Source organism: Ursus arctos, unplaced genomic scaffold, assembly GCF_023065955.2.
Source record: "Ursus arctos isolate Adak ecotype North America unplaced genomic scaffold, UrsArc2.0 scaffold_29, whole genome shotgun sequence".
In the NCBI taxonomy this organism is placed as follows: domain Eukaryota; kingdom Metazoa; phylum Chordata; class Mammalia; order Carnivora; family Ursidae; genus Ursus; species Ursus arctos.
The window spans coordinates 10,007,198-10,018,775 of record NW_026622974.1 but is presented as its reverse complement, the minus strand read 5'-3'; the positions used below and the strand labels follow the sequence as shown (position 1 = coordinate 10,018,775).

General features: G+C 35.2%; 1 protein-coding gene across 16 annotated transcripts in view; it reads left to right on the top strand.

Annotated features, from left to right (window-relative positions):
- Positions 1-11,578, top strand: part of MMUT (methylmalonyl-CoA mutase) — a 164,738-nt gene that overhangs the window by 1,089 nt on the left and 152,071 nt on the right. For 11 of the 16 annotated variants that reach the window (XR_008956230.1, XR_008956231.1, XR_008956232.1 and 8 more), the window contains exons 2-4: positions 2,862-3,286; positions 4,542-4,909; positions 10,223-10,380. Coding sequence is in view for 8 of the 16 variants with exons in the window: in XM_048219754.2 (XP_048075711.1) it covers positions 2,902-3,286; positions 4,542-4,909; positions 10,223-10,380 (911 nt within the window). In the remaining 8 variants the exon portion in view is untranslated. Of the gene's footprint in view, positions 1-58; positions 177-1,935; positions 2,049-2,861; positions 3,287-4,541; positions 4,910-10,222; positions 10,381-11,578 lie in introns of those variants that run through there. The other 5 variants (XM_044387172.3, XM_048219756.2, XM_057304018.1 and 2 more) reach the window with 3 other exon arrangements.

The window sequence follows — 11,578 nt, the reverse complement described above, 5'->3', positions numbered from 1 at the left end:
CAGGTCTAAATTGACATAAAGCTGTAAATTACTAACTTGTTCTGTTTTATCTTGAAAGAGAGCAAGATGTTGTCATCTCTAACCCAAATTGGCTGAATATTGGAGGTGGCTAGCCTTTCCTGCATTATTAATGTGAAACCACATTACTTGAAGAGTTATTTGATTCAGAACTATAGGTATTTTACCCATATTTTGGGGGCTATGCGGGTGGGCTTCATCATTACTCTTTAACACATTCTAATCGTCAGTAACTTATATTTGTTTTGCATTTTGCTTCTTTGGATGCTTGAAGCATATTCACAGATCTGAGAAAATTCAGAGGTTTGCCATGTGATTTTCCCGAAGTCACCTAATAGAGGGCTCTTTCCAGGTTTGGGGAACCGGTATTTTATGTATATGAGTGTGTTTTGTCCTGTGTACAAATCTAGCCTCAGGCAGTTTTCAAGTTACCTTTTATATCATTACTACTGTGATGGTTCAGTCATAAATTAATTATTTTTCTCACCTACTTTTTAAGCTAGTACTTGTAGTTTATGCTTGCAAGAAGATGGATGGCAAGGGCCCTATGGATATGATAGAATAAAAATCACAGTAGCTTTAAAAAAATAATGGGAATTGCTTTGTTGTGTTTCTGTTTAGAGTTTGTTCTATGTACTTTTTACCCAGTTGAACATTTTGCATTTACAATATTTTATCCTGATTCTTTCACTGAATACTTTTTTGAGCCTATTTCCTTTTTAAAGAAACTATGCGTAACATTTTAAATTTGACTTATGCGTAATATATTTACAGATAAGTGCACATATCACAATTGCACAGTTTGACGAATTTCCACAAACTGAGTACATCTTCATAATTAGCATTTGGATCAAGACCATCACCCCAAAGCTCCTCTCCTTTTCTGTACCAGCCACCATAAGTAACCACTCTTCTGACTTCTGACATTAAAGATTATTATTATTTTTTTAAGATTTTATTTATTTATTTATTTGACAGAGAGTGACAGCTAGTGAGAGAGGGAACACAAGCAGGGGGAGTGGGAGAGGAAGAAGCAGGCGCCTAGCAGAGGAGCCTGATGTGGGGCTCGATCCCAGAACGCTGGGATCACGCCCTCAGCCAAAGGCAGATGCTTAATGACTGAGCCACCCAGGCACCCCTAAAGATTAGTTTTGTCTGTTTCCTAAATATATTTTAATAGCTCCGTGAAATTCTATCACTTGTATATACTATTCACTTGTTCCTACATTGTTAGACATTGAAGATGTTTCTAAATTTTCTTTATTACAAGTAAAACTTAGGAAACATGTATTTTTATGTAGTAACTTTCCCAGGAGTGTTGTTCCTCAGTGGAGTGGCATAATCCGTTCTGACACTTTTTATTTGTACTACCAGTTTGCTTTCCAAAGTAGTAAAGGCAGTTAGTATTCCCACCAGTAGTTTATGACTTTTGTTTCACAATCCACTAACAAGTGGATTATTTTTCTTTAAGCTTCTTTAAATTGGTAAGTAAGAGATGGTATGGAAAATACAATTTTAAGCTCACTTTACTTGTTGCTTTATATATTAGATGGCATGATGAATATATAATAAAATTTTGCATCTCAAAATCTTTTAAAATACTAGGCTCTATATGTTGAGGCTTTATGACTCTGATGTATATTTAGTAATTCAGATGAAGAGTGGAATTTTAAGCTTCTTTATTTCCTTTATTTCTCTGGATCTTAATTTCTAAATATGTAAAATGATGAAATCAGACTGCACTAGTTATCGGGAATATGCACCTCTAATGTTGGATCAGTTTATAAACTAGCAGAGAAATATATATATATATATATATATATATATATATATGTATATATAAAAATTTTATATACTTGTATTTGTATAAATATAAACTACGTCTTAAATATATTTTATATAAACATAAAAAATTGTGTTCTAATATATTGTAGTGTGGGAGATGACATATGTGTAAACAGAGAAACAGTGCTGTGGTATGGATTACTGAAGAGCTCATTTAGCCCAGCTTGTGAGTTCAGGGAGAGGCTGTGAGTATATTGTTTAAAGGCAAGGACTCTCAAACCTAGTGCTGCCTATGGTTTAAATGCTTGCTCTTCTGTGCCTCAGTTTCCTCAGCTGTAAAGTGGGGATAATATTAGTACTTGTCTTGGTGGTGTTGTGTGGATTAAAATTGCTACTCTGTGTAAAGTCCTTACAGCAGTGCCTGGCACGTAGAAAGCCCTGTGTATTGGAGATGATGCCTTAGCTACATTAGCCAAAGAAGAACATTCTAAGTAGATGAGCAAGAGCAAGTCACAGAACTTTGATATATGCAGGGAGCTGTAGGTTATCCAGTATTTCTAGACCAAAATGTGTAGAGGACAAAAGCAGTGATGAGTCTGAGAGATGCAGAGATCAGGTCATAGAGGCTTTGAATGCCTATTTGTCTTGTTCACCACTTTTTTCTCCAGCACCCAACACAATGCCTGTCATAAAATAGGTGTAAAAATATTTTCAATGAAAAAATTAGGAGGCTGTATTTTATCCTCTACATAATGCAGAACCTTTGAAAAATCTTAAGTGAAGTGTGACGTGATCATATTTGCATTGGCGTCAGTGTGTAGCATGGATTAGAGGACCTAAGGCTGGCCAGTAAAACTAGCTAAAAAGTATTGAGGAAGAAGACTAGAACAGTGATAGTGGTTGTGGAGAAGAGGGGCCGAAGTTATAAAATATCAGGTATAGGAACCAGAAAAGGAGAAGAGATGAAATAATACTAAAATACTGCTTTTGTTCCCTTTTCACCAATAGTTCCCATTTTGCCTTTTGTAAATACATATATACTCTGCTTCTTTTTCTAGGCCAGTTCTAGTTCCTTTTGAGTGTTTTTCATGCTCCATCATGTTGAGGGCTAAGACTCGGCTTCTTTTGCTTTCACCACACCACCTGAAGCAGCTCAAAGAGTCACCAGGATCCAGGCTTATACGGCGGCGACTTCTGCATCAGCGACAACCCCTTCACCCAGAATGGGCTGCCCTGGCTAAAAAGCAGTTGAAAGGCAAAAACCCAGAAGACTTAATATGGCACACTCCAGAAGGGATCTCCATAAAGCCTTTATATTCTAGCAGGGATACCAAGGACTTCCCTGAAGAACTTCCAGGAGTGAAGCCATTCACACGTGGACCATATCCCACCATGTACACCTTTAGGCCCTGGACCATCCGCCAGTATGCTGGTTTTAGTACTGTGGAAGAAAGCAATAAGTTCTATAAAGACAATATTAAGGGTGAGATTTTAATTCAACACATAATATTTATAATCAAACATACATTTCCTGTTCTTGACTTCTTTTGAAGGGAGACTGGTTAATCTCTATAAAGAGACTGGTTAATCTCTGTAAAGATGTACTTTATAATTTGGTAGTCAAGGCTATGCTCTGAAAAAGAATGTTTTTTCAACTTCAGTGGTCAAAAGGATGGGTGAGCCACATTAAGGTGCTAAATTCTTGAATGCCAACAATTAACATGTAGGTTATGGGGGCATCTGGGTGGTGCAGTCAGTTGAGCATCAGACTCTTGGTTTTGTCTCAGTTCGTGATCTCAGGGTCTTGAGATCAAGCCCTGTGTCGGTCTCTGCACTCAGTGTAGAGTCTACTTAAAAAAGACTCTCTCTCTCTCTCCCTCTGCGCCTCCCCCACTCAAATAAATAAATAAATTCTAAAAAAACACATGCATATTATGTAAAAGGAATTAGGTGAAGTTGTGTGATAACAACAGACCTTGGCTTTTTCTTTGAGAAGCTTTATCAAGCTAGGAATTGAAGGGGAAAACGGTTTAAAAGATGCCCAAATAAACTAATAAAAAAATGATAATGTACAAATATATTTAGTGCAGTCTGGCATTTGTGTCTTTGAAAATTATATTAAGTACTATTTCTTCTGTCTGGTTTGTATTAAAATCATATTGTTTGAATGCTAAATTTGAGGATTTGTAAATTTATATTGCTCATCGAGTATTGATCTTATATTTAGTCTAGACTATTTTAGTTTTTTGCCTGTCAGTTTCCCAGAATATTTGAATAGCAGGACACCTTGTTATGACCATATTAAATATAAAAACAAAAATAAGCATGCAGATATTAAGTTATGTAAACTATTTGTAAATAGCCAAATCTTTACATGAATCTTAAAAAATATTTCTACCTGAAATTGTTAAGATAAGGGCAAAATAGGTGAAGGGGATTAAGAGGTACAAACTTTCAGTTATTAAAAAATGCTAGGATAAAAAAAGTCCTCAGACATGAGATAAGTCAGATGTTTTATTCTTTCTGTTCTGCAACTCACTTTATGCATTTTACCACATGGGAAACAGCTTAGGAAATGAAGTATCTTTATTTAATTTTTTTGACATGTGTGAGCATAAAAATGTCTGTTATAAAAGTATGCAATGATGAGATAAATCAACACTTTTAGTAGTGTTAATGTATCAGTTTACTTTGATGCCAGACTCCTTAATCCTAATTGTTTTTCTTTATGTATTTAGCTGGTCAGCAGGGATTATCAGTTGCCTTTGATCTGGCAACACATCGTGGATATGATTCAGACAACCCTCGAGTTCGTGGTGATGTTGGAATGGCTGGAGTTGCTATTGACACTGTGGAAGATACCAAAATTCTTTTTGATGGAATTCCTTTAGAAAAAATGTCAGTTTCCATGACCATGAATGGAGCAGTTATTCCAGTTCTTGCAGCTTTTATAGTAACTGGAGAAGAACAAGGTGTACCTAAAGAGAAACTTACTGGTACAATCCAGAATGATATATTAAAGGAGTTTATGGTCAGAAATACTTACATTTTTCCTCCAGAACCATCCATGAGAATTATTGCTGACATCTTCCAATATACAGCACAGGTATTTTCTGCTTTACTTCTTTGGATGTAAGAATTGTTATAAAATATCATAACCTAATTTGAATTTGATAAGTGAGTCTGAATAATAGTTTTAGTATAAAGTCAGAGTATGGGTTTTATGTGTATGTGTGTTAGTTTGTATTTTTTTGCTTTTAATGTACTCATTTTATACTCTTGTTATCTATAAGAATCTGGGCATTAGACATTTACTGTATTTTCTTTATTAAAATTTTTATCTTCTAGTAATTGTTAGAATCAAGGAGGTCTCATAATTTATACTTTTTTCTTTCTTTCCAGAGTTCATATTAAGTTTTGAAGTATACAGTGGTGTCAGATATTTGGGGATCAAAATATCAGCTTAATAAGATATCACTTGTATCTGCATCTACAGTGAGGTCCCTGGTATTTCACCCCTGAATTAGGTTCATCTTCCTCATCAGAGTGGTGGGAAAAGAAGGATCTTATAGTGTTCCTATGTTAGTAGCAGTCCCTCCACAGAGAAACATGAAACTTCATCTTCCTATGAGTAATTAATATGTATTTTCCCCCATCACTCACACTTTGCTCTTTGCTGGCAATGCTCTCCTTCTCTTAACCTGCCTTAAAGTTAGACTATGTTATTTCATGGTAAAGGGCCAATCTCTCCTCCACCATGAAATCTTTTTTTTTTTAATCTCTTTTACTTCTTACAATTGCTGTTGTCTCAGAACTCTTGCAAGCATTGCTTACTCTCCTCATTGATATTCAGCCTTTACACTTGGCAATTTACTTTCTTCTCATAGATCCCATTCGCCTATGTGAACTGTATTGTACAGAATTGTAAATTTTTATCCCCCTTTTCAATTTCAAGAACATATGCACATGATTACATTTAGCAGCATACACAAATAGCAGTAGCTTAAACTAAATAGGAGTCGATTGTCTTTCATCTGAAAGAAGTTGAAAAGTAGGCTGTCAAGAGCTTGGTTGTATGGTAGCTCCGTAGTCATTAGGGTTCCAGTCTCCTGTAATCTTGCTTGTCCTCTATTGTTACTATGCCAGCTTTTGGTTGAGGAAGTGGATGGGCTAGATGTATTTATTGGAGGGGGGATAGACCCAGCTTCTCTGATTTAAGGTAAATTTCCAGAAGGAAGAAACCCTAATCCCACTTGTATTTCAGTGGACACTCATAGTAGTGAGAGAAGATTGGAAATATAGTCCTTGTACAGTGGCAGTCTGCATTTATGGTTCAGGTATTAAAGGAGGAGAGTGGAGAATTGAGTAGCAATTTGTACAGTTTGTGATGTTACGTACTTGGGTATTTCACCTTTTTTTTTTTTTTTAGTTATAAAGTTTGATTGTAAAGATCAAGCAGTGGTTATTGGTCAAACCAATCCACATTAATAGCTTTGAAATGTGCAGACAATAGTTCTTAAATAAAGGTGACAAATACCAATCAGATTCTTATAACACTGTTCAGGATCTAAGTAAACGTGATTCTGGACATAATTCAATCCATAAGCCTAACTGAATGATAGTTATCATCAATAATTAAACGAAAGGCATAATTTTCCAAATCACTTTTAGTTTAACAGAATAAATTCTAGCTTTTTTAAAGTCTAAAGCTACAAAAAATTCAAAGCAATCTAACTATTTTTCTACCTGAGATCAAAACAAGTTTCTTTTTTCCTATGTAAATATAATTCTTGACATTGAGGTAAATCTGAATTCACGTAATATACTTTGTCAAACTTTTCCAAAAAATTTTAAGCCCTGCTTTAGAGAGAAATTCTCATGTTACACATACATATTTACATATTTTTTCTTCAAAGGCTAATGACAAATTTATGAGGTTAAAGGCACGTAATGGGACCATGATACTACCAATATGTGAAAATAAATAGTCATTCATTTATACAAAGTGCAATATGAAGTGGGATCACTGTCTATGTACATACACAAATCACCAAACGTTCAGAAACTAAGCCCACTTTGAGAAAAGTTATTCTGTTATTTTGGAGCAGAGGTTGCCAAGTTGTGATGTATAACAAAAATAGTGTGTATAAAAGCTCCAGGGCATTTCACCTTTTTGAAAGCTCCTAATGTCATCTTTAAGCTCAAAATTGCTTTGTATAATCCTTCACATAAGTGATAAAAGTGCTAGTTTCATATACTGATCTAATAATGTTATACTGACATACTTTGTAAACTGTCAACTTCTATATTTTTAAAAATATTTTAATTGTAGCAAAATATGCATAACAGAAAATCTACCATCTTCACTGTTCTGAAGTGTACAGGTCAGTGGCGTTAAGTACACTCACACTGGTGTGCAGCCGTCACCACCATCCGTCTCCAGAACTCTTTGCATCTTGCGGAAATGAAAATCTGTACCCGTTGAGTAATAACTTCCCATCCTCCTCTCCCTCCAGCTCCTGGAAACTATCTTTCCACTTCCTATCTCTGTGAATTTGACTACTTTAGCTACTTCGTATAAGGGGAATCATTCAATATTTGTCTTTCTGTGACTGGCTTATTTCACGTAGCACAGTGTCCTCAAGGTTCATCCATGTTGCAGGATGTGTCAGAATTAACCTTCTTTTTAAGGCTGAATATAATATTGCAATATTCCAGTATTTCTATTATTTTAAAAGAAATTCTGCTGTTAAATTCCTCTTTGTGAGAAACACCTGTTTGTTTTATTGCTTCTTATTTATAAACTCTACATATATTCAAGTAGTCTTTCAATTCCATGTAATTCAATCCCCTTGTTGTTTTTGCGATGGAACATTTTTCAAGCGCTTTTGGTTAATTATAAATAAAATATTCAAAAATGTAAATTACAGATTACAGAAAATACAGTAGCATATGTTAGCGACAACAAGTAACACTTTTTGAATGCTTACTGCATACTAGCATAATGCTAAGTGGTTTAGGTGTATCATTTCATTTAATCCTGCAACTCTGTGAGGAAGGCATAATTATTATCTCTATTTTATACTTTAGAAAACCAGGGAATAACAAGGGTGAGAAACTTGCCTAAAGTCATATGGCTAGTTAAGTGACACAGCTAGACTTTGAGCATTCTGACTCTAGAGCCCATGTTCTTAATTACCATATTGAGTTTCAATGATTTAGTTTTTATTATTTTATGTTGGGCCAACTCTTGGGAAGGATAATAATTTGGGGGCTTGGCAGAATATATGTGATATGTACCCTACCTAATAAAAAGTTTTAGGAGAATGGTGGAAATGCCATCTTCTTCTTTTTAATCTTTTTTTAAAAATTTTTAAAGTAATCCCTGTACCCAATGTGGGGCTCAAACTCACAACCCCAAGTTCAAGAGTCACATACTCCTTCCACTGAGCCAGCCAGGTGCCCCCTGAAATGCCATTCTCTTAGTGATTTTGGTAGAAAAAGCCTGACTGGGATATGCTTAGCATTAAATGTCATGCTAAGTGAAATAAATCAGTCAGAGAAAGACAATTGTATGATCTTGCTGATATGTGGAATTTAAGAAACAAAACAGAGGATCATAGGGGAAGAGGGAAAAAATAAAGCGACGAAATCAGAGGGAGACAAACCATAAGAAACTCTTAAGCATAGGAAACAAACTGAGGGTTGCTGGAAGGGAGAGGGGTAGGAGAATGGGGTAACTGGGGGATGTACATTAAGGAGGGTGTGTAATGTAATGAGCACTGGGTATTATATAAGACTGATGAATCACTGACCTACCTCTGAAACCAATAATACATTATATTTTAATCAAATTTAAATAAAAATAAATTTTAAAAAATGTCACAGTAAATCTAATTGAAATCTTTGATTTTTAAAAATTTTTTTATTATATTATGTTAGTCACCATACAGTACATCCCTAGTTTTTGATGTAAAGTTCGATGATTCATTAGTTGTGTATAACACCCAGTGCACCATGCAACACGTGCCCTCCTTACTACCCATCACCAGCCTATCCCATTCCCCCACCCCCCTCCCCTCTGAAGCCTTCAGTTTGTTTCTCAGAGTCCATAGTCTCTCATGCTTCATTCCCCCTTCTGATTACCCCCCCTTTCTTTATTCCTTTCTTCCCCTACCGATCTTCCTAGTTCTTATGTTGCATAGATGAGAGAAATCATATGATAATTGTCTTTTTCTGCTTGACTTATTTCACTTAGCATTATCTCCTCCAGTGCCGTCCATGTTGCAGCAGATGTTGAGAACTCGTTCTTTTTGATAGCTGAGTAATATTCCATTGTATAAATGGACCACAACTTCTTAATCCAGTCATCTGTTAAAGGGCATCTTGGACTATGGACTATGAGAAACAAACTGAGGGCCTCGGTGGGGGGGGGGGGGATTGGGATAGACCAGTGATGGGTAGTAAGGAGGGCACGTATTGCATGGTGCACTGGGTGTTATACACAACTAATGAATCATCGAGCCTTACATCAGAAACCGGGGATGTACTGTATGGTGACTAACATAATATAATAAAAAAATCATTTAAAAAAAAAAAAAGGGCATCTCGGTTCCTTCCACAATTTAGCTATTGTGGACAATGCTGCTATGAACATTGGGGTGCATATGGCCCTTCTCTTCACTACATCTGTATCTTTGGGGTAAATACCCAGTAGTTCAATGGCTGGGTCATAGGGTAGCTCAATTTTTAACTTTTTAAGGGACCTCCACACTGTTTTCCAGAGTGTATTCCCACCAGCAATGTAGAAGGGATCCCCTTTCTCCACATCCTCTCCAGCAATTGTTTCTTGCCTTGTCAATTGATTTTTAAGCCATGTATTTTATCCTGTTTTGTTTCAATATATAATACTAAGGATTGAATCATTTTCTCTCCCCCTAACCCCCACCATTTGCTTATTCATGTTCAGCAACTTCATTCAAATAAGGAAATTGATAACTAGTAAAACTTAAATTTATGTATCTTCAGCAGATTAGCCCAAAGTTATGAGATCTTAGGACCTTGTGAGGTCATAGTAACCGGTTTGGAATTAAAGATGTCTTATTCAGTTCTCAGACTAAAGGTTGCATTCCTAACTTTAACTAACTAATTTCAGAGTTTAAACTTTGATTCTAACGAATGGTTAGTGCAAATTTCTTTTCACTAGAAAAATAAAACAGGTGGTTCATTGAATCACCACTTAAATTGAGGAGTGAATTAAACGTAACAAAGTAAGCATTAAGTATTTTCAGTTAATATTAAAGACTACTTAGTATATCTGAGTTGAACATCATTTAAAAATAATAGTCTTTTAGAAAATGGGTTTAATATAGTCTTTTAAAATTTTTATTCACTGTTATATTTTTATTATTTTATGTAGCACATGCCAAAATTTAATTCAATTTCAATTAGTGGATACCATATGCAGGAAGCAGGGGCTGATGCCATTCTGGAACTGGCCTATACTATAGCAGATGGGTTGGAATATTGTAGAACTGGACTCCAAGCTGGTCTGACAATTGATGAATTTGCACCAAGGTGAGTATATTGACCTCAGAGATTGTCTCAATATTAGGAAAATTTTTAGGACCAATTTATGAGTATACAGTTGATCTATTGATAAAATAAATCTGTATAAGTGTCATACTAGATTCTCTTATGTTTTATTGGAGTAATAATGAGAGAATAACCCAATACTGTGTGTAATTGAAAATCAGAATTAAATTTGACTACTTCTTGGTAAATTAGAGGAATCTTGTTTCTAGCTATTCAGAAAACACAATTACCTGATATATTTTGACAATTAAAATGTAAACATCATATTCAGGTATATTAGCTTTTATTCTTTTAATTTTCCATTCTAGAAAGTAAGTCATTTATTTCATTTTTTTTCTGTTGCACTTAGATAATATAAATGTTTTGGAATGCACAGTGCTATTTAAAACATTTCTGTTTCAAAATAGCTTGTTAATAAAGTTGTATGAAAAATATGGAAAAGCTTGGGGTGCCTGGGTGGCACAGTCAGTTGAGCATCTAATTCTTGGTTTCGGCTTAGGTCGTGATCTCCAGGTCCTGAGATCCAGCCCTGCGTTGGGCTCGTGCTCAGCATGGAGTCAGCTTGAGATTCTCTCTCCCTTTCCCTCTGTCCCTCCCGCTCATTTTCTCTCTCTCTCCCAAACAAATAAATAAATCTTTAAAAAAATATGGAAAAGCTTAACTGAAGTTTATGAAGTGCTTAAATTTGGTGACCAAAAATTGGTCAGCTAAACAATTAATTACTAAATTTTGCTCTGGCTGAGTACCAGCTTATGTGCTGGGAAAAAAAATTGTGAAAAACATGACTTCTGTCCTCATATTGTTTATAGACTAGTGAATGCTCCTTTACACCAGAGGCTGTTATACATATACTACGACAACATTTCTCAAAGTGTGGTCCAAGGACTTTTCAGAGTCATTACCCTTCCTGGGGTCTTTCAGGTTAAATTGTTTTCATGATTGTATTAAGACTTTATCTGCCTTTTTCACCTCCATTCTTTTAAAAGTGTACAGTGTTGTTTTCCAGATACATGATGTTGCAACAGATTGAATGTAGAAGCAGACATTGATTCCAGCTGTTTTCCCTAAAACCACACATTGGATTTGCAAAAATGTAAAACAGTGACTGTTTTATTATAATTTTTTATTTTAGCAAAGTATAATTATTTTTCATAAAAATGTTATTTATGTTAAAATGTCA